Source organism: Pinus tabuliformis, chromosome 7, assembly GCF_031772625.1.
Source record: "Pinus tabuliformis cultivar Carrire ecotype Pingquan chromosome 7, CPIR1, whole genome shotgun sequence".
Lineage (NCBI taxonomy): Eukaryota > Viridiplantae > Streptophyta > Pinopsida > Pinales > Pinaceae > Pinus > Pinus tabuliformis.
In genome coordinates, this window is record NC_142293.1 from 26752324 (window position 1) to 26775859 (window position 23536).

At 37.7% G+C, this 23536-nt stretch overlaps 1 protein-coding gene across 1 annotated transcript in view; it reads right to left on the minus strand.

The window, feature by feature from the left end:
• The window catches only part of LOC149244942 (protein Dr1 homolog), a 134174-nt gene that overhangs the window by 39719 nt on the left and 70919 nt on the right, over window positions 1–23536 (minus strand). Inside the window, exon 4 of the mRNA XM_089457627.1 lies at window positions 4249–4343. Within this exon, the coding sequence (XP_089313753.1) occupies window positions 4249–4343 (95 nt within the window). The remainder of the gene's footprint in view (window positions 1–4248; window positions 4344–23536) is intronic.

Genomic DNA, 23536 nt, shown 5'->3' on the forward strand with positions numbered 1-23536 from the left:
AGATCTCTCTCTCTCTACTGCGCAGAAATGAGTCTCTTCTCTACTGCGCTGAAATGGGTCTCTCTCTCACACATGTGAAGCCGGAAGCTGTTGAATCTGAAGCTGCAACTGTAGAAGTAAAGATTGACTTGCGTGGCCTAGAAGATCTCCTCATCTGAACTGCGTTGTAGGTTCATCTGAACCTCCTCTAAAAGCCGCAACTTTTGGTGGTGGAATGAAGTCAATCCGGCGAACGGTTTGCAAGATATCGACTGCCCTAGTTTGAAGCCGAAAACTGCTGAAACTGAAGCTGTAACTGCAGAAGTAAAGATTGACTTGCGTGGCCTAGAAGATCTCCTCATCTGAACTGCGTTGTAGGTTCATCTGAACCTCCTCTAGAAGCCGAAACTTTTGGTGGTGGAATGAAGTCAATCCGACGGTCGGTTTGTGAGATATGGTCTGCCCTAGTTTGATAATGAAGCCGCTAATGCTGATGCTGCTGATCTAGGGTTTGCTACTGCTAATATGAATCAGATTTATTGTACTATTTCTCTCTGCTGAATTATTGTAGATAAAAGAAGATTTGATCAAAGGGTTTCCCCACACATTGTGGGGTTTGTCCCTGGCTAGCTGCCACATCTTGTGTCTCTTGTCTTGGCTTGTTTTCTGTCGATCGTTTAATGTTCTATCTTAACTTTACTTTATGTACATGTGATTGCTAATCGGTGGAATATAATAAGAAAAAGAAGTAAATTGTTATAAGCATAGAACATACCATAACTTAACATGTACGGGCAGGTTGATGGAGTGAAGTTGAAAAGCTTCGCAGATGCAAATTGGGTAGGGAGCTCTACAGACAAGATGAGCACTTCAAGTTGCACCTTCAGTGTTGAGTCAGCGATTGTTTCCTAGTTCAACAAGAAGTAGAGATCAGTGGCACTGAGCTCCACTGAGGCTGAGTACATGGCTGCCAGTCTAGCAGCTTGTGAGGCTATCTAGTTGAGGAAGCTACTTGTTGGGTTGTTCAGTCAGGAGTTGGAGCCCACAGTCATACATTGTGACAATCAGAGTCACATTAAGCTCTCTGAAAATCCAGTGTTTCATGACCACTCCAAGCAAATTGAGATCTGTTACCACCATATCAGACAATGTGTTCAGAGGGGTATAGTCAGACTTCAATACGTTCCTACAGAGGAGCAGATAGCAGATATTTAGACCAAGGCATTGCAAAGGGGCATATTTGTCTACTTTAAAGATAAACAGGGCATAGCACTAAACACCTTCCTCTCTAAGAGGGAGTGTTGAATGGAGTTAGAGAGCAAGGGTTTTGCCTGATCTGTGATGCCTAGACTAGCAGAGGGACCCACAGACTTCCACTTTTGCAGATTTTATTTATTTCCTATGTATTAACTTAGGAGAAAATTATGTTTCCTAAGTCAAATTATAAAGAGATCCCAGTCTTACAATTAAAATAAATCTCAGCCATTGAGTTTGCTAAATGGGGCCCAGGTCGAATTATAAAGAGGAGATGAAGCAGCTAGTGGAAACATTGATTTAGTGCATCATAAGTATGTGTTCTGCTCATCATTTTCAATGAGAGTATTCAGCTATTAGGGCACTCAGACCAATGCAGATACAGCAAGGAAAAGAGGCCATTCAACCTTCAGTTTTTCCAGCAGGTTGTCACCTTCAACCAGGCCAAGTTTCTCAATGCAAAAGGGTCGTACATATTCCATAAAGCGTGTATGCAGAGAAGAATGTGAGGGCCAAGGCATAGTCCGCTTGGGCATTGGGTGAATTTCAGGAGTTGCTGAGGCAAAGGGAGTTTTCCCTCTTGTTTGTAATTTTTCTGAAGATTGAAAATTTGCTGAAGCAGAAATAAAGAACACACACTTAGCAGGTTTTCCCCAGTTGGGGTTTCCTAGGTAATTTCTAGTGTTATGTGTTTTGATTGTGCTTGTGTCTTCAGATTTTATTTTCCGTTGTGAATGTTTAGTTAGAATACTCGGTATATTTGGTGAATGCATCTAAAGGTTTCAGTTTCAGTTCCAGTTTCTTTCGTTACAAAAAATTCATTAAATTAGTTGTTGGGTATTTGAAAGTCTAGCATTAAGTTAGTTTATTTGCCTAGTTTCGTTTGCATCTAGTTAGCACACCAAGAAAACCCTGATATTGTTTAAATCCTAGACTCCATATGCCCCAAATTGAGAAGTCACTGGTCCATTTTTCCCTAGTTTTGTTTGGATCTAGTTATCACTCCAAGGAAACCCTAGAATTGTTTGAATCCTAGACTCCATATGCCCCATATTGAGAAGGCACTAATCCATCTCTCTTATGGTACTCATCCAACTTATAAAAAATCGTTTTTCTTTGTTTTATGGTAAATTAGGATTAAATTTCAGTAAAACCCAATATTTTCAACATTTAATGACCTTTTGATCCACGTCCATTTGTTAGACATTGTTGAAAAGTGTTTTAGATAAGTAAAATTGTTGTTTTACATGCATTTTTCAGCCATTTTCTAGGGCTGACGTCAAGGTTTTATTTTCTGTTATATGATTATTAATTGTCAAAATTTGTTATAACTTGGTCCCTAGTTTACTCTTTAATTTAGCCTTCATTTTAAATTGTTTACTCGTAATTTCAACAATTAAATTTTCTAATATTATAAACTGTTGTATTGATGTAAATTGCTTATTTAAAATCCTAGTTTATAGCAGCCTTGAGTATTTCTTTAATTTGGTGTGTTCACGAAGCCCATTTGAGCCTCTTTAGGTCAACTATAGCCTTTAGATTGAGCCATAGCTACCTTGGACCCAGTTCTGGAATTTACTCCTTCAGCCACCTCATACCCTAATTTATTACACCTTTATCCTATGGATTTTCATTGTAGGATCCTTATGCAGCACTTAGTTATTTGATTCCTCGGCCCTAACAGGGAAGCCTCCTTTGTGTTCAATCATGTCCATCACAAAAATGAGGGGATTTGTTGCTAAGGTGACATTTGTAACATTCCCACACGTTGCACATTGTCTAGGTCACCTAGTGGTGCATTGCACTAGGTGCTAGAATTTTCTGCAGATTTTAAGCCTATTTACAGTAAATTTGAAAATTGTTGGTTTCAAATCATTAGGGATCACCCTCACCCTGCCTCCCAACTCCCACAAAGCTAGCAAGCACTAGCCAAAAGCAAGATGGATTTTGCAAGGTGGCATTGGCACTTTCCCTCAATATTTTATTCCTTCCAAATTCTACTGGTAACAGGTAAATGGGACTCGAATGTATAGGTAGCATTAAGAGCCAAGGGAGTGCCTAAAGCATCTCTCAAGTCCCAACAATGAAAAACAAGTTGCTACCATTTCCACCAGCTAGGTGTCATTGTAACCAACATGGCCCCCATTCCATGATCAATCATGTCAACAATACTTCCAACCTAAAGCTTCACCTTGCAGCATATTTTCATATGGTTTATGGAGCATTTACACATGCAATACTTTCAAAGATCGCATATATATTGAATTGATCCAAAAATGAGGCATGTACCATCATCTTAAATTTTCACATAACATCACATATACAAGGACACCATGACCAACAATGAGTAAACAAATTCATAATTCAAAAATTCAAACAAATCATGGAAAGGAGAAAAAGATGGCAAAAATTACTGTGTTGGCCCAAATCACCCTATAATAAACGTAGGTCTTGAACATTTTTCTTGTTAAACTGAAACTTTAATCTAGCCACTTAGGTTTCCTTAAAACTATCAACTTACAAAAAAAAAAAAAATAAGAAAAATCCTTCCTTTTCAATTTTGATGCCATTTAGAACAATATGCAGAAGCAACACCAAAAGGAAACATAATCTAACCATGTTTATGATTTGAATAAAAACTACAACTATATGGCATTATACTATGAAAAAATACGTATGTGGAAGGCTTGAGTTCAACTTTCATATACCGAGGAAATAACAAAATAATATTGCCATTCACTAAAATTGAGTCTTGACTGGGATCATCACTTGACACGGGACCAATACCAAGACCAACTTTGCTAGTGCAAGCACAAAACCATAAACTCATTTTGGTTAGGACAATAGTTTGCAAGAGAATGTAATGTCAAATTGCACAAGGAAATACAAGTCATATCAACGACCCAACATTGATACAATCATCAAGAAAAATAACAGAAAAAAAGTTGAATAAAACAAAATTCCCTTCATTTACATTATTATGATACTTAAATTGAATGTGAACCATCAACCAACCTTTAGAGATTCCAGAACATGTTCTGGTGCAATAGTTCTTTTCTCCTCTTTGTAGCATATGTCATTGGACTCTGACGAGATTAAATTGATGAACTCTGCAGCAAAAACAGTTGTCTGAGAAAAGTATTTATCTCACTAAACATTATTCCTAACCAGCAGCAAACATCCAAAAACTATCTTGACCAAAAGAAAGTTCTACAAGAAATAAGAAACTTTGGGCCATTGACAAAGATGAAGAAACCCTAAGATGCCCCTACACTGGCTTGACAATATGCATGCAAAGGACAATGAATTTGGATACAAGACCACTCTAACTAGGTTGCCCTGGTCATGCAATTTCATTTGATAGGCGGCACAATTTGTGGGTTCTCCGGGTTGGAGAGACTAATTTTTAAAGTTTGATGCCCCAAAAATGGGTTTTGCACCAGCATAATTGCTCCAAAGCATTATGGACATCCATTACTACCCTAGAAGAAGCTCATAATTATATTTGTAATAGGCCTAATCTCATGTGCCCTAATCATCACTAAAAGGAATTTATGTGAAACAAAAAAAATATATTTAAAGGGGCCTAAAAGCAAGTCAGCTCCACTAAAGGTGTTGTCAGTTTTTTATCGATATGGTAGCATCAGACAAGTGTTCTACTCTCAGATGATGCTAAGAGGCTAAGGAACACTAAATCTCCAAAACCCCAAAAATGTTTCGCAAGATAAGCTTGGGAAACACCTTAATTAAATTAATTTGCCATAATTAAAATATTTCTGAAGCCTAACTTAGGAAAAGTGGTAAATTAAAGTTAATTAAATAAGGATGTTCAAGATTGCTCTAGAGACTTCTATTGATGAAGTCAATTTGATCTTAGCCATCGATGGAGATTAAATCGTGGCCATTGAGACTCCAACGAGAGATTATAAAAGCAAATCAAAGGTCTTAGAGAGAGCATCAGTGTGATCAGTTGTGAGCAAGGCAGATCGAGCTAACCGAGTTCACAGTTTTCAGTGAAGGCACAATTCGAGCCAGAGGGAAGAGCACTGGAGAGAGGGAGCAGCAAAAAATTTGAGCGCAAGATTTTGGAGAGTTTCCCAGTGATTTTCCAACGTCAGAGAGACAAGAGTAGGGAGGCCGAATTATCTGTAGAGAGGCTTGCTACAGCTAGTGTGAATAGCCAGAAACCCCAGTGCGACTTCTCAAAAGAGTGTTTGTTCAGTTGCCGAAGACCGGATCTAGTTCCAGAAGGTAGAGCGAATTCTTTCCAAAGACAGAGGGAGGCAAGATGGCTCATTCAGAGTTAGTTTCAGGGCAGTGCAAATTACTCAGACCAAGAATGCGCCTTTTAGGCAGCAATGTGAGTTTCCAGTGTGGGGTGCAAGAAAGCCAGAGGAGGCCGAGTTGATTTGCAGAGGAGATCTTGGATCTCCAGTATATTTTGCAAATTGATTTCCAGAGGTTTGCCAATCAGCAACCAGTCATAATAATTTTCTCAAATTGTTGCATAATAAAATAAACCCTCATTTGCTGCACCAATTTTCCCTTTGGGGTTTTTCCAAGGACGTTTAGTTCAAAATAACAGTGTCAATTTTACTATGTGCACATCTATTTCTCAACTCCTGTTTTTATTTCCGCTATTTGCTATAATAATAGTTACATAAGTCAAATAAATTATTAAGTTAGGAGAATAATACCCAGTTGTTGTAGTTCAAGAAATTTTCACATGGTATAAGAGAATAGTTAATCAAATCAGAGGCTCCGAGGCAAAGGAAGCAAGATTGTGCAATTTCAAAGAGGGAGATCTAATCACAATATTTCCAAATCTGAGCAGTAGCAACAGGGAGTGTGATTGTCCGAAAGAGGTTCGGATGAGCATATCAGTAAATTCACGGAATATACATGGGCACAGAAATTTGCAGCAAGGATTTGCAGTTGCAGGTCTGCAGAGGAAGGAAGAGAAAAACACACAAAACATTATACCTAGGACTTCTCCAGTGTATTTGAAGTTTTCAGATTTTCCAGTATGGTCGTAAAGAGACTCAGATAGCTTGACTCTCTAACTCGAATTCACAAGGTGTCTGGTATGTAGACAGTGGAGCTTCAGCTCACATGACAGGAGTTAGAGACTACCTCTCCATGTACAAGGAGGAGTAGATGGACTTCCAGATTCAGATGGGAAACAAAAGTAAATGCACTCTAATCGAGAGGGGTACCATCAAGATTCAGACGAATTCAAGAGAAAGCACCAATGTTACAGATGTGTTGTATGTACCCAGATTAGGCATGAACCTAATTTTGTTGAAATTATGATGTTCTATGTTGTAACAATTACTTATTCCAAAACTTATTTTTGTTGCAATATTAGTTAAGCAATTGTAGATAGAAGATAAACCAAATGCACAATTAAAGACAACCAAGAACAAGATAAGACAGAGAATTTAGGTCCAATGACCATGGCAAAACCCACAAGGGGAAAACCCAACCAAATTCTTCTTCTATTAAGATATAAATCATTTAGCAGAGATACAAAGTACAATGAGCGATCAAGAGAATGAGTAAGTTCATCCAAATCTAAACAAGTTGTAGCATGAAGATCACTAGTAGTAGGAGGTAATGCAAACACTGAACCAACCCTCAAGTTCTGCTCTTACTCTCTAAGTTTCTCTCTTTCACAATCTTTTTCAAGTCTCTCCAACTCTCTCTCAAATTTGGATTATTCTTTCAAAATGCACAAGCAGTGAGAATCAGATGATATGAGACACATATATATAGGAGGAGCAACAAATTCTAGTCATAAAGAGAAGCAATATTCATGCCTTGAGGAGTTACATATGCCATTTAGGGAGGTACACATGCCTTTGTAACTCATGCCATTAAGGAGGTATATTGCACGCATGCCTTTGTAACTCATGTCATTAAGGAGGTACGTACTACGCATGTCTTAGTAACTTATACCATAAAAGAGATTAACACAAGCCTTAGTAACTTATGCCATAAAGGAGAGAATGTAGCATATGCATTAAGGAATGCATAAGAGGAATCTTTTATGACATACTTTAATGAGAGTGTAATGTATCCATTAAGTGAGAGAGAGTAACATATGCATTAATTGAGGTGAGTTACATATGACATGATTGAGTGCCATGATTGAGAGACATGAATTTCCCTTTAATAATAATATAATAGTATCATAAAGGATAATAGTAATAAATTATAATAATAATAATATTGATGATTAAGTAGAGATTGAACTATTAGGATTGATAAATGATAAGTTAAGTGATTTTCCATCAATTATACTTGATTACCAATTGATGCAAGGTGATTTACTATTTTTGAAAATTCATACTTGAGATGCCAAACATGACTTTCTATTTTTAGAAAGCCACTCCAGAATTGTCAAAAATGAGATTTTAGATAAGGAAATACATCCTTGAGTTGTCAATTTTCAACACTCCCTCTCAGCTAGGGAGGAATTCTTTCTGCATCAAAGATCTTTGCTTTCTCTGCTCATTTTTGTTCATCTCTTCTCTATATCATCTGAAACATTGACGTCTCAATCTACTGAAGAAGAATCATCATAGGGGAGATTCATTTATCACCCTGTTGACCACTACCGGTCAACTACCCATAGCAGTACACCCCCTTTTCTTTGCAAAAAGGGTAGCGCTTGATCGACATGTCCGTGCCATTCGACAGTCATCGACAGCTTGATCAATTTATGTGGTAAACCCAGTCTGCATGTATAAATTGTAAATAATCTTAGCAGATATGAGTCATGTATGTAAATTGCCTAGGTGGACCTAATTTTCTAAGTGATAATCTATGTTCCGGAAGGTTTTTCGTCTCACCGATCCATGATCGGCAGAGTTTTCCTTCGGCCTAACCCCAAAGCCGGAATGGATTTTGTCATTAGAATCTTAGGAGAATCCTAGTGTGTTAATCTGCTAGATTATAGTTGTGTCGCAGAACTGGGTGGTTTATGAGGGTCTATGACAAAGGGGTTTTCCCCCCTTGAGATGTAAAGTTGTAAAAGTCATGATGTAAAGCGTCTTGAGGGTTAAGAAATGTTTTAATCCCCTCATAAGTCCTAAGTCCTAGGTCCTAGGTGATTTTTCCAAAAGCTAAGTTCGAGGATCCATTTAAAAATAATTTAAAAAAATAAAAAATATATAAAAATAATAATAATAATAATAATAATAAATAAAAAAATAAAGTCAAAAACCTAAAAATAATAAAATAATAATATTTTGAGTAAATAAATGCAGAATTTCAATTTTTTAATACATTAAAAATTCGACGGATGAGATTAAGAGATATCTTGATCCTCATCGACGGTCGAGATCATTTTGACGTGGATCACTCGAACTAGCTGTTGGGAACTTTTCCTTTAAATAGGGTGCTAGGGGTCATTTGAGATCATTCGATCTGTGAGTCTTGTGCTGAAGAAGCTCTCTTGTAAACTTTTTCTGGTGCTAATAAAGAAAGACTTTGGGGTTGAAATCTTGCTGGTGTTACTCTCTGGAAGTGCTGTGAGCTATTTTATTTTCTGCATATTTTCATTTTCAGCCATTAGTAACAGCTTATTATAGAGTATTGCTGAGCACAGGTATCTTGTTCACTTGCTAGGGTTTGAATGGTATTAGATTTTCTGAAGTAATGGCAGGTATCTCCATTGCATTTGAGATCTAGTACTGCTTTTTCTCTCTTCATTGATGGTTGAAGTGAGTTGTGCAGGAAACCCTTATTGAAGAAAGTCAGTGGGCGTTTGGGGAAGTTCTCGGCTGAACCAGCCAGCTCCCACAAGCATTCTCTTGCAGGGCCCAGCTAGTTTTTGATCCTGGGTTTATTATTTGAGTCTGTTTTCTGATTTGCATGAGAGATTTCTAAAGCATTTCATAAAAAAAATCTGAAGTTCTAAAAATATTGATGATAAATGACAAATCTGGCTGTTGTAGAGCGCTACAATTTTGTAATTTTGGACTGGTTTGTAGGGTTTCATTCCTAATCTTTGCATATTATTTTTGGGTGTTTCTCCTTTACAGGTTGCTGGGTTTTTTTTGAAGATTTACAAGGTTTAACAGCGCCTTGCCATTGTATCTCAGAGCAATCTCTTGCAAGGGGATTATTTTGCAGCCCAGGGTCTTATTTTTGCAGAAAGATCTCCAAAAAATTGCTACAAGCCCCTCTCTCAGCAGTCTGCCTAGCCACGTTTCCACGCAGCAGCTCTTCCATTCACTGCTTTAAAGTTGCCTTCGAATCTATTATCTGTAGCTTCCATCGTTGTTCAAGCCGCTGTCATTTTCCATCCTGCGTCAAGCATAAACCCAAACAGCAAGCCTGCAAGCAACCTGTGTGCTGCGTCCTCTTCCCGCTGCAAACTTTTTCTACCATCGAATCATCTCCCAACGTCAAACATCAACCGCATCTGACCAACGTTGGAGGGCTTACGTGAACGCTTGAATCTCCAATCTGCAAAGTCACATTTTCATTTCCGTTGTCGTAGGCATACCCTTCCGCACCTACACGTTAGCTTTTTTCTGTTCGCAGCCGCGGCTTCATCCTCCCTTCTGCGGTCTTATTTCTCCCCTCCAGCGCGGCTATCACCTGCATTTACAAACTCGCAAAGTCGTCACGCCGTTGACCTGCATAAGCACCTGTAGCGTGCAGCAAAAGGTAAATCATTTCGATCAATGTTTTAAGACTCCGACTCCGACTCCGACTCGGCCGAGGATCGACTCCGACTCCGACTCCGAAACGGTAATGACTCGGCCGGCTCGATTTCAATGACTCGGTCGTTGTAAAAAATACATTAAATATTTATTATTTTTATAAAAAAACATAATTTTAAAGATTTTAAACATAATTTTAAAAGATTTTCATTCATGTTTCCAAACACACAGCATTATAATATAGATGGAAAACAACATATGATCAAAGTAGGCTCATGAACCAATCCATTATATCAAAATGGTACCCAATGGCAATACATAGTCAACTGTCATACATGATCGAAGACTCAAAACAAAAAACACATAACCAAGGAGGCTAGAAATGGCCTCTACAACAAAAGTAAATTGTGACGGTGACCAGACTCCAGTACTAGTACTACAGTACTACTGGGCCATTGGCTAGTAGCTACTGTTAGAGGAGCCAAGATCACATCGATCAATCTCTGGATCATCATCATCAGAGTCAGACAGGGGGCCCCATGGCTCCTCCTCATCATCATCATCCCCAACTGCAACTGTAGAAGTGGTACCACTAGCAGGCTGTGCAACTGCAGCAGATGCAAGCTGAGATAGAGTAGATATGCGGCTGCGCTTCTGTCGTGGTTGAGCAGAGGAAGCACCTACAACTGGAGTCCCTGCTGGCTGTGAGACTGAGGCTGGTGGATTGGGATCTGCATTCAACTGAATAGGCTGAAGTTGAACAGCATGTTCAAGTTCAACTGATGTCTCCAGATCTAAATCTAAATCAAGATCCTCATCAGGATCAAACTCTGCTGGACAACTCTCCACTACCCAATCTGATGTTGGATCAATGTCTTCCAACACAATGGGATCTGAATCCGGTCTTTTGTTCAGCAAATGGTTTCGTCTGAGCCGGAGGTTGTATTGGACAAAAACTAGATCATTTAACCGTTTTTTATCCAAACGGTTTCTCTTCTTTGTGTGAATCCTCTCAAAGACAGCCCAATTGCGCTCACACCCAGATGCACTGCAAGTTTGACTCAAAATACGAATTGCAAACCTTTGCAATTCAGGACAATGGCCACCAAAGGCCTCCCACCATTGTGCTGCAAAAAACATAGGAGTGTAATGAGTTAGCTCAACAAAATTACAAATTATATCTAACTTTCAAATTATAAACGATTTAACAAACTTTATAAAAAAAGTAAAACTATTAAGAATTTGAAAATTGAAATTTTTGTTTACCTGGCTCATCTGCTTCTCTTGCAATCTTTGCTAGGTTCTTCCCAAAGGTACCTGCTGCATTGCTGAAGATATTGGCCTGTCGGTGTATCTCCAGCTGATCAGACTCCAATGGGATCATGCGTTCAATGCAATCAACCAGTCCATCTCTGACCTCCCCCCTCAAAGCTCCTGACTCCTCAGCTTTATAATGATACCGTGGGTTCAAAAAATACCCACCTGCATGTATAGGGCGATGGAGTTGATTGTTCCATCTTTCATCAATGATTGCCCAAATGGGCCCATACTTTGCCACTCTATCCTTGTATACCATCTTTATTTGCTCCTTTGCTTGATCCATAGCCTCATAAATGAAGCCCATAGCCAACCTTTCCCCATCCACCAACCGCAACACCTTAACTAGTGGCTCAGCAAGCTTCACAATCTCTGCTGCCTTTCTCCAAAAAGTTTCTTCATGGACTTTCCTTTTCAATTCTTTGCCTTCTGGTTTGTTAGACCAATTGCTTTGGTTCCATTCATCACTGGAAAACATCTTTTGCAAGTTTCTATGTTGGGAAAGCATAGATTGCAATGTCAAAAAATGTGTAGCAAATCTAGTGATGGCAGGCCTAATAATATCCTTGCCCCCAGTGTGTTTCCTCATGAGGCTCAAAACCAATGTATGATTGTAGATAAATTTTGTTATGCTTTTGGCATGATCTATAGTGTTTTTGACCCAATCTAATTTTCCAATATCCTCAACCATGAGGTCTATGCAATGTGCAGCGCATGGGGTCCAAAATATGGTCTTGTGTTTTTCCTCTAACAGTTTACCAGCAAGAACATAGTTAGAGGCATTATCTGTGATGATTTGAACAACATTAGCCACCCCCACCTCCTCAACAACCTGATCCAATAGCTGAAACAACAAGTGGCCATCTTTTATCTTATTAGATGCATCAACTGATTTTAAAAACATGGTTCCCTGTGGGCAAAAGACAAGAAAGTTTATGATGGTACGGTTTCTTTGATCAGTCCATCCATCTGACATGATGGTACACCCCGTTCTTGCCCATGAGTCCCTAAACTCTTGCAAATACTCATTAATGGATTGAATTTCTTTCTGCAAATGAAACCCCCTTAGCTCATGCATAGTAGGGCCTTTGAAGCCTTTTCCAGCAGCATGTATGGCATCAAACATAGGCTCATAATATGGTGAACGAGCAGCATTAAAGGGGATATCAGCATCATACCACCATCTAGCTATGTAATCACAAGCAGTCTCCCTCAATTCTTTCTTCCAATGGTCATCTAAAGTGGGCTGCATTTGAGTTTTACTAACTTCAGGACCATGTGCATCTGATGGAGAGGAGGGAGTGAAATAACTTTTGATAGTCACATCACCCTTTTTCAAATTCATTCTACCCTTTCCCTTATCTTCAACAGAAGCAAAAGAGGGAGGAACATATCGGAAAGGGTTGGATGCCTTAGTTTGAGGGATAGAGGAAGAACCCTCAAAATCATAGTGGGGGTTGGTAGCCATCATTTTTTGTATCTCCCTCTTCCTCCCAATTTCAGCCTGTATGTCTTTTTGCCTAGCCTTATCTTCTTTAAATTTCTCAAAGCTGGCCAACAAATTCTTTCTAATCTCCCCAATTTCTGGTGAGGTACATGGGGTAATTTGGCCTCTAATCCCTGCCAAGTGTTGTTTCAGCCTATTAATGCCCCCAGGACCTTCCTTAATTTTCCTATGGCAAAATTTGCATTGCATTTGACTATCAACCATTTCAACATATGCCCAAGCAGGATCTCTTGCTCTAGGTGCCATTTTTTGACTAGGAAATGAAAGCAAACAATCTGAAAATGACAAAAAAAAAAAACATTGATTCAATGTTCATTTATTTGACAAAAAACACTCTCTAAGCTTTCTAGATATGCACCTAAAATTTACTAAGCAAAAACATATTTATAGAGGTGGAAAAAAATACCTCCAGGCACAAACTGCCTCCTCAAGCTTGCTCCAAGAATCAACTCCTCAATGCTGCTCCAAATGGCTGCCCAAGAAGCTCCTCACTCCAGCTACAATGCTCCTCCAAGATTCCTCACTGCTGCTCCAAAACAAGCTCAAGAACTGCTCACTAACTCTCAAAGAAGACTCTCACTCAAATGCATAAGACTGCTGTGAGTGAATGAGAGCACTTGGGTGTGTTAAATAGGGTTTGGGATGGGGAAATGGACCCCAAAAATCATTTATCATATTCAAATAGCTGTTTGGGGTCCAAACCAAACATAAAACAATTAAAAAATACATTAAAAAATGTTTATTTGTTTGTTGTTTACGCGCCTGGGCCGTTCCTTTGTGACTCGGCCGAGTCATATCGGAAACGGCCGGGTTGGCCGAGTCATGGGTGACTCGGCCAACCGGACCGTTTCCTAGGCCGGGTCACTCTCCAAGCTTTTGAAACGGATCAAGCCGGCCGTTTAAGTTTCGAAACGGCCGTTTCTTAAAACAGGGGTTTCGATACGCAGGCATCACGACTGAATGAACACTCGTATGGTAAGGTGATGATAGTTTAGGTTTCGTTTTTATTTTTCCTGTTTTGATATGGTTAGGGATTAGCGTAGGACTTTTATGTAATGCGTTTGGACTTTACAAAAATTAAAATTAAAATTCGATTCGTTTCTTTTTTTCTTTTTAGATTTTGATATATATCGAGTTTCGTTTTTTCTTAGGTTTTAGGTTTAAGAATTTTTTTTATTTATTATTAGCTGTTGATTTTAGAATTAGATGCTTTTAGGCTCTAGATTATTTAGTTTCAAGTTTACACCTTTTCTAGGTTTATTTTATCATAAAAAATATAAAACACAAAATATATATATATATATATATATATATATATATATATATATCATTTAAGTTAGGTTTTAGATTTTAGCTTAGTTTTGATTTTTTTTTAGTTTTAGTTTTAGTTTAGATTTTAATTTTTTTTAGTTTTTGTTTTAAAATTAAAAAAATAAATAAATTAATAAATTAAAAAAAATAAAAAATAAATAATAAATAATAATAAAAAATATTAATAATAATAATAATTAGGGTTTAGGTTGTATATTTTGTTTAACTTTTAGATTTAAAGCTTTAGTCTCAGATTTAGATTAGATTTTAAAGTTTTGTTTTAAAAAAAAATAATAATAAAAAATAACAAATAAAAAATTCGTAAAAATTATAAAATAAGTAAAAATAAATAAAAATAAAAACAACAACAACAACAACATAAAGAAATTGTTTTTCTTATAGTCTAGGTTTTGATTTAATTTAGTTTAGATTTAATATCATTTAGATTTTTTATTTAAAAGTTTTTTTCAAAATTTTGTTGTATCTGAAAAACATAAAAATATTTTGGAAATATTTTTATTTTTCCTGTTGAGATTAAAATTTTGATGTGGAATTAATGTTTATCATTTTGATGTGATTTAGTATGCTTGAATGATCATGAGTGTGATATCTCATTAACGTCTAAAATTTCGTGGTTGTGTATCGAACTCTATCTTTTCGAAGTTTTTGCTGGAGTATCATTTAAGCATTTTCTCGCATTAAAAATAAATCTTTGTTTAAGTTATTTGATGATAAATGATTGCTCCATATGGTTTATATTTCTGCAGCATCTGAAAATAAATCGTTTAAACATTAACTCCACAAGGCACTGGTCTTTTAACTTTAACAAAATCAATTTAGTGCTTGTTTCTTCATGTCTCCCAACCCAACTAGTTCACAGTTGGTTTTCATCATCTCATAGGGTCTACCCCCCTTAGCCGCGAGAGACAGGCTTAAACGGAGAGATCGAGGATCAGGGTGACAGCCCCCGGTCTGAGCGTTGTCGTGACAATCTGTGAGACAACATTTTTTGGCACCGTTGCCGGGGATAGAGTTTTTTTGTCCTTGGTTCTTTCATTTCGAGCTTTTTCGTGTTTCACTTCTTGTTCAGGTGGCGACTCCACTTCATATATTATCTTCAAGAGTGTATACTAGAAGACATCCAAGCAGTTTGTGCAATCCTACTCCTGATCCTGAAAAGGTCCTCAGGGTACGATTACACAAACTCTCTTCTCGTACACTTCTTGTTAACCTTGGACAAGAAGCCCTCTCTGACATTCATTTGCTTTTTAAAGGTCAAGTTAGGCACAGCATCATGGATATGTATGCCCCTTGCAATTTTTCTAACATTCCAGGGTATCCCAATGCTATTCCATCAGTTGGGATAGATAAATTGCCTAGCTTTCAGGGAGATAATGCTATTAGTGCAAATTCGCATCTAAGAAACTTTAGTATATGGATGGCTAAATATGCAAGATCTCCTGATTTCGATCATGAAGATGTTAGAATGACTCTTTTCATTTTAACCTTGGGAGGTGATGTTCATGAATGGTTTACTGAAAAGCCTCAGAATTCATTTGATTCCTTAGAATCGATCATTAATGCATTTAAAGAAAAATATGGAGATAAGAGAGAAGGAAGACACCTTGTAAAAGCTATTAGCCAAATAAAAAAGAGAGAGGATGAAACTGTTGAAGAATTTAATAAAAGGTTTAACGGTATTGTTAGAGAATTACCTCAAGACTATAAACCTACAAACAAAACTCTCCAAGATTTTTACATTGATGCCTTTAGTCCTGAGCCATCTTATGAATTAAGGCGTACTAAACTTAATGATTATAGAGATTGCCAAGACTTAGCTATAGAGCTTGAAAAGGACAAAGCCGCATTTGGGAAGTCTGAGATCCCAGGTTTCGATAGAACTGCTACGAAACTAAAGGAGCCTAAAGGAAAAGCAGTTCAAGAACCTGAAAGCGAACTTGTTCTCAAATTGCTTCAAAAGATTGAAACCATGGAAATTAATCATAATAAGGAGATAACCACTTTGCAGAATAGGTTGATCCAAATGGAAAGAGCGCAAACGCAGAATTTTCAACCTCGAAATAATAATAATAGAAATAACAATTGGCAAAGGAAGGGTCAATCTAGTGAGCAGAGACCTCCTAATCCGCTAACTAATTTGGTTGATAATGCTCCTCCTTACTATCGGGTTTGTGATGCTCTTCATGAAGAGGCCACTTGTCCCATCGTTAGAAGAATTTTAGACAATGGAATGTTTGGAACAGGTGATCAAATAAATGTAGTAGGCAGCAAGTTTCCTTTGTCTATGGATGATTGGATAGAGGTCAAGGAAAAGAGTCGTGATGTTATGAATCCTTCATCAGCTTTTAGTATAAATAACCTTGAAAATGAAGATGACATTTTGGCTAGGTTATATGGTGAAAAACCCTCTCTCGAGCAAATCTTGGAAATTGCTAGAGATAAGGGTTTGACCTGTCAGAGAAGGGATAAAGATCAAAGTGGGAATCAAATTCCCCCTCGAACTTTTAACCCTGGTGTAAACTCTGGATTAGATGTCGATTTGGGAAGTTGGTTTAACAATGCAAAAATCTGGGTTCCTGTCTCCGAGATTGCTAAAATCCCTTCCCAAAGAGACAAGTTACTAAAAGCTATTCAAGGTCCTCAAGTAAATACTTCTCAACAGAAGACTCGGGAAGTTGACTATCACGATGCTCCCATATATTTGCAAAGCTTAGATGCTGATAACAAAGATCACCAGCCTTTCTTTATCACCTTGTTAGTTAATGGATATAAATTGAATAATTGCATGTTGGATTCTGGTGCATCAGCTTGTGTAATGACTAAAAGGGTCATGGAACAGCTTAACTTAAGAGTTTCTAGACCCTACTATAACACATAAAGCCATGGATTCTAAGAAAATCGAAGTGCATGGTTTAATCAAAGATTTGCAAGTTCATCTTTCAGTTTACCCAGACATCATGGTTGTCATGGATATTGTTGTTGTGGATGTGCCTGATGCCTGGGGTATGCTGTTATCCAGAAAGTGGGCCTCTGATCTAGGAGGAAGTATTCAAATGAATTGGTCATATGCTATGATTCCTTCTCCTAGGGGTGATGGTTTTGTAAGACTAAATAGAGAGCCCGAAAGAAAATTTCATGTTGAAGATCCTAAGAGACCTCACAACGAAATAATCAAAGAGCAATCTGACATTGGGAACTATGCCATCATGTCTAATTTTATAATTCCTCCCGATGATAAGATTAGGGATCTCAAGGGTAAAGTTTGGTATATGTACTTCGATGGTGCATCGTCTAGGCATGGTAAAGGTGCTGGAATAGTGCTTAAATCCCCCCTTGGTCACATTTTCAAGTTTGCCTATCAATTAGAATTTGAAGCAACCAACAATGTCGCTGAATATGAGGCTATATTGTTGGGGCTTGAGTTGGCCAAGTCTTTGAAGGTTAAATTGCTTAGCATTAAAGGGGATTCTGATTTAGTTATCATGCAGCTTAAAAATAAATTCACATGCAGAAATCAAAGATCAAGAAATTATCGAAATGCTGTGTGGGATACTATGGAGCATTTTGATGCCCTTGACCTCGAAGCAATTCCAAGAGAGCAAAATAGTTTGGCAGATGAACTTGCCGTAGCTGCTACTACTTTCCAGTTATCTGATGAGCTAATTAAAGATAAGATCAAAATGGAAGTAATATTCAGACCATCTGTTCCAGATAACTCAGAGCATTGGCAGGTCTTCAATGATGAAAAGCAAGTCATTCGTTTTCTTAATAGTTTGGATGAGTTTGAGGATTTCCGGATAGTTTCTGAGGAGGATGGATCTTTAAATCATGAGCATATCATAAATCCTACTCCTAGGAATGTGGTTGCCTTAGAGCAACATTTTGATCGGCATGATGCCACGAAGTAGAGAGAAGAAAACAAGACAGACCTAGGCGAATATCTCGAGATAAACATTGGTACTTCAGAAAACCCGAAAATGGTTAAAATTGGTAGAGGTACTAGTGTGGAGGAAAGAAAAAAGTTAACTGATTTACTTCAGGAATATCGAGATGTTTTAGCTTTTTCTTATGATGAATTGAAAGGCTATAGGGAAGATGTCATGGAGCATACTATCCCCTTAAAAGATGAAAATGCTAAACCCTTTCGCCAGAAGCTTAGGCAAATTAATCCTAAATTAGCCCCTTTAGTTCAGAAAGAACTTGCGAAAATGCTTGCAGCAGGGATTATCGCTCAAACAAGGCATTCGACATGGTGTTCGAATCTAGTGATTGTTAGGAAAAAGAATGGTACAATAAGGCTGTGTGTCGATTTTCGAAACCTTAATCTAGCATGCAAGAAAGATAATTACCCTTTGCCAAACATGGAGACTTTGTTGCAAAGAGTAACCGGTTCTGGAATGATGTCGTTGCTAGATGGTTTTTCTAGGTACAATCAGGTTTGGGTTAAGAAGGAAGATCGTCATAAAACCACATTCACAGCACCATGGAGTACTTTTGAATACATCAAAATGCCGTTTGGATTAACAAACACAGGGGCTACATTCCAAAGGGCTATGGATTATGCCTTCAAGGGGTTAATCGGGAAATTTATTGAAATTTACCAAGATGATCTTATTGTTTTTTCTAAAGATGGTATCAGTCATGTAAATCATCTTAGGCAGGTTTTCGATAGATGTAGAGAATACGGGATTTCTTTGAATCCAACTAAGTCTGTTTTTGGAGTAACGGAAGGGAAATTACTCGGCCATATCATTTCAAAGGAAGGAATCAAGATTGATCCTGAAAGAATTGAAGCAATCCAAAAGATTCCTCTCCCTCATAATCTTAAATCCCTTCAGTCTTTCCTCGGAAAGATAAATTTTATTAGAAGGTTTATTCCAAATTACGCAGAAATAGCTAAGCCTATTCAAAATCTTCTAAAGAAAGATGCAAAATTTGTTTGGCAAGAAGACGGCAAAAAGGCTTTCCAAGAAATCAAATGTTCTATCGCAAGAGCTCCTGTCTTAGTTAGTCCCGATTATTCCAAGGATTTCATGATTTTTTCTTTCGCTTCCGAAGATACCATTGCTGGTGTCCTGCTTCAAAAGAATAAAGATGGTCATGAGCAGCCTATTGCTTTCATGAGTAGAGCACTTCAAAATTCAGAATTGAAGTACAATACCATGGAAAAGCAGGCTTATGCCCTGGTCAAGTCTCTTAAGCACTTTAAAACTTATGTGGGTTATTCTAAAATCATTGCTTTCGTCCCACATTCTGCTGTTAAGGATATATTAACTCAAACCGATTGCTTAGGGACTCGCGCTAGGTGGGTTACTCAAATACAAGAGTATGATTTAGAAATCAGACCCACCAAGCTGGTCAAAGGCCAAGGTTTAGCTCAGATGTTAACTGAAGGTAACGAAAAGACTCTTGGTTTGTTTTGTCTTAGCGATCTATCTTCGCCGGAACTGCAAAGATTAGCAGAGCATGAGTGGTACAAGGACATAGTTTATTACTTGATGAATCTTGCATGTCCTAACCATTTAGTTGCTCATAAGAGAAGGGCTCTTATACTAAAAGCCACTAAGTATTGCCTTATGAAGGATGGCCTTGGGTGGAGAAATCCTGAGGGCATAGTGCTTAGGTGTGTTGATGACGTTGAGTCCAAGAAATTAATCTCTGAGTTTCATTCAGGATTTTGTGGTGGTCATTATGCTGCTAGAACTACCGCCCACAAAATCCTGAGAGCTGGCTATTATTGGCCTTCAATCTTTTCTGATGTGCACAAGTTTGTTAGAGCTTGTCAAGCCTGTCAACTATTCACTGGGAAATAGAAGCTTGCTGCCTTGCCCCTACAACCTGTCATTGTAGAGGCACCTTTTCATCATTGGGGTCTGGACTTCATAGGGAAGTTCCATGAAAATTCTAGCAATGGCTACTCATAGATTTTGACTGCTACGGATTATTTCACTAAATGGGTTGAAGCCATTCCTGCTAAGAATGCCACTGAAAAGGTTATTATGGATTTCATTGAAAATAACATCATTACTAGATTTGGTATCCCCGCTAAGATCACTACTGACAATGCCAAAGCTTTTAGTTCCTTAGAGTTTTCATCTTTTTGTTTCAAGTATGGCATTGTCTTATCTCATTCGTCAAATTACTATCCTCAGGGTAATGGTCTGGTTGAATCAAGTAACAAGAATCTCATAACCATTATCAGGAAGATAGTAGGAGATAATAAGAGATCATGGGACAGCAAAATCAAGTATGCTTTATGGGCAGATAGAATCACTAAGAAGAAAGCTACTGGTAAATCTCCCTTTGAATTAGTTTATGGCTTGGATGTAACTTTACCCGTGCACCTCAAATTGCCAGCTTATCAGCTCCTCAAAAAATTTTCTACTAATAAAGATGTTGTTCAAAATAGAATAGATCAGATTGTGGAGTTAGATGAAACTCGTAGGACAGCTTTTGATGCTATATGTAAAAATCAATTTAACATTAAGAAAAGCTTTGATAAATTCTCTCGATCTAGATCTTTGCAGGTGGGAGATATGGTATTGCTTTGGGACCGCAAGAATGAGAAACCAGGAAAACATAATAAGTTTGACAGTTTGTGGCTGGGACCTTACATCATTCGAGATATAGTTGGACCAAACTCATTCCACTTGAGCAGACTGGATGGCGAACCACTTGATCTACCAGCGAATGGCCAAATGCTCAAGCTGTTCTTCAAAGATGATATCTGATGCCATAGGGCATCCTTTGTATTGTATTTCTATCCCTACTCCTTGTCATTTCAGCATTTCATTTCTGTTTTAGATTAGATTTACTTTTCATAGCTAAAGAGCTTCTATCTTTTATGTGCTTAAATGTTATATGATGATTTTTGAATGGACGCTACTTATTTCTGTTGTGTGTTGCGTGGATGCAGATACTGGATTCTCACATTCCTACAGTACAGCGACGTGTCCCCAAGTAGAGCCAGATGTTGACCACTACCGGTCAACTACCCATAGTCGTACACCCCCTTTTCTTTGCAAAAAGGGTAGCGCTTGATCGACATGTCCGTGCCATTCGACAGTCATCGACAGCTTGATCAATTTATGTGGTAAACCCAGTCTGCATGTATAAATTGTAAATAATCTTAGCAGATATGAGTCATGTATGTAAATTGCCTAGGTGGACCTAATTTTCTAAGTGATAATCTACGTTCCGGAAAGTTTTTCGTCTCACCGATCCATGATCGGCAGAGTTTTCCTTCAGCCTAACCCCAAAGCCGAAATGGATTTTGTCATTAGAATCTTAGGAGAATCCTAGTGTGTTAATCTGCTAGATTATAGTTGTGTCGCAGAACTGGGTGGTTTATGAGGGTCTATGACAAAGGGGTTTTCCCCCCTTGAGATGTAAAGTTGTAAAAGTCATGATGTAAAGTGTCTTGAGGGTTAAGAAATGTTTTAATCCCCTCATAAGTCCTAAGTCCTAGGTCCTAGGTGATTTTTCCAAAAGCTAAGTTCGAGGATCCATTTAAAAATAATTTAAAAAATTAAAAAATATATATATAAAAATAAATAAAAAAATAATAATAATAAAAATAAAAAAAATAAAGTAAAAAACCTAAAAATAATAAAATAATAATATTTTGAGTAAATAAATGCAGAATTTCAATTTTTTAATACATTAAAAATTCGACGGATGAGATTAAGAGATATCTTGATCCTCATCAACAGTCGAGATCATTTTGACGTGGATCACTCGAACTAGCTGTTGGGAATTTTTCCTTTAAATAGGGTGCTAGGGGTCATTTGAGATCATTCGATCTGTGAGTCTTGTGCTGAAGAAGCTCTCTTGTAAACTTTTTCTGGTGCTGATAAAGAAAGACTTTGGGGTTGAAATCTTGCTGGTGTTACTCTCTGGAAGTGCTGTGAGCTATTTTATTTTCTGCATATTTTCATTTTCAGCCATTAGTAACAGCTTATTGTAGAGTATTGTTGAGCACAGGTATCTTGTTCACTTGCTAGGGTTTGAATGGTATTAGGGTTTTTGAAGTAATGGCAGGTATCTCCATTGCATTTGAGATCTAGTACTGCTTTTTCTCTCTTCATTAATGGTTGAAGTGAGCTGTGCAGGAAACCCTTATTGAAGAAAGTCAGTGGGCATTTGGGGAAGTTCTCGGCTGAACCAGCCAGCTCCCACAAGCATTCTCTTGCAGGGCCCAGCTAGTTTTTGATCCTGGGTTTATTATTTGAGTTTGTTTTTTGATTTGCATGAGAGATTTCTAAAGCATTTCATAAAAAAATCTGAAGTTCTAAAAATATTGATGATAACTGACAAATCTGGCTGTTGTAGAGCCACAATTTTGTAATTTTGGACTGGTTTGTAGGGTTTCATTCCTAATCTTTGCATATTATTTTTGGGTGTTTCTCCTTTACAGGTTGCTGGGTTTTTTTTGAAGATTTACAGGGTTTAAGCAGCGCCTTGCCATTGTATCTCAGAGCAATCTCTTGCAAGGGGATTATTTTGCAGCCCAGGGTCTTATTTTTGCAGAAAGATCTCCAAAAAATTGCTACAAGCCCCTCTCTCAGCAGTCTGCCTAGCCACGTTTCCACGCAGCAGCTCTTCCATTCACTGCTTTAAAGCTGCCTTCGAATCTATTATCTATAGCTTCCATCGCTGTTCAAGCCGTTATCATTTTCCAGCCTGCGTCAAACATAAACCCAAACAGCAAGCCTGCAAGCAACCTGTGTGCTGCGTCCTCTTCCCGCTGCAAACTTTTTCTGCCATCGAATCATCTCCCAACGTCAAACATCAACCGCATCTGACCAACACTGAAGGGTTTACGTGAACGCTTGAATCTCCAATCTGCAAAGTCACATTTTCATTTCTGTCGTCGTAGGCATACCCTTCCGCACCTGCACGTTAGCTTTTTTCTATTCGCAGCCGCGGCTTGATCCTCCCTTCTGCGGTCTTATTTCTCCCCTCCAGCGCGGCTATCACCTGCATTTACAGACTCGCAAATTCCTCATGCCGCTGACCTGCATAAGCACCTGTAGCGTGCAGCAAAAGGTAAATCATTTCGATACGCAGGCATCACGACTGAATGAACACTCGTATGGTAAGGTGATGATAGTTTAGGTTTCATTTTTCTTTTTCCTGTTTTGATATGGTTAGGGATTAGCGTAGGACTTTTATGTAATGCGTTTGGACTTTACAAAAATTAAAATAAAAATTCGATTCATTTCTTTTTTTCTTTTTAGATTTTGATATATATCGAGTTTCGTTTTTTCTTAGGTTTTAGGTTTAAGAATTTTTTTTATTTATTATTAGCTGTTGATTTTAGAATTAGATGCTTTTAGGCTCTAGATTATTTAGTTTCAAGTTTACATCTTTTCTAGGTTTATTTTATCATAAAAAATATAAAACATAAAAAATATATATATATATAAAAATAAAAAATAAAAAATAGAATAAAAAAAAAATCATTTAAGTT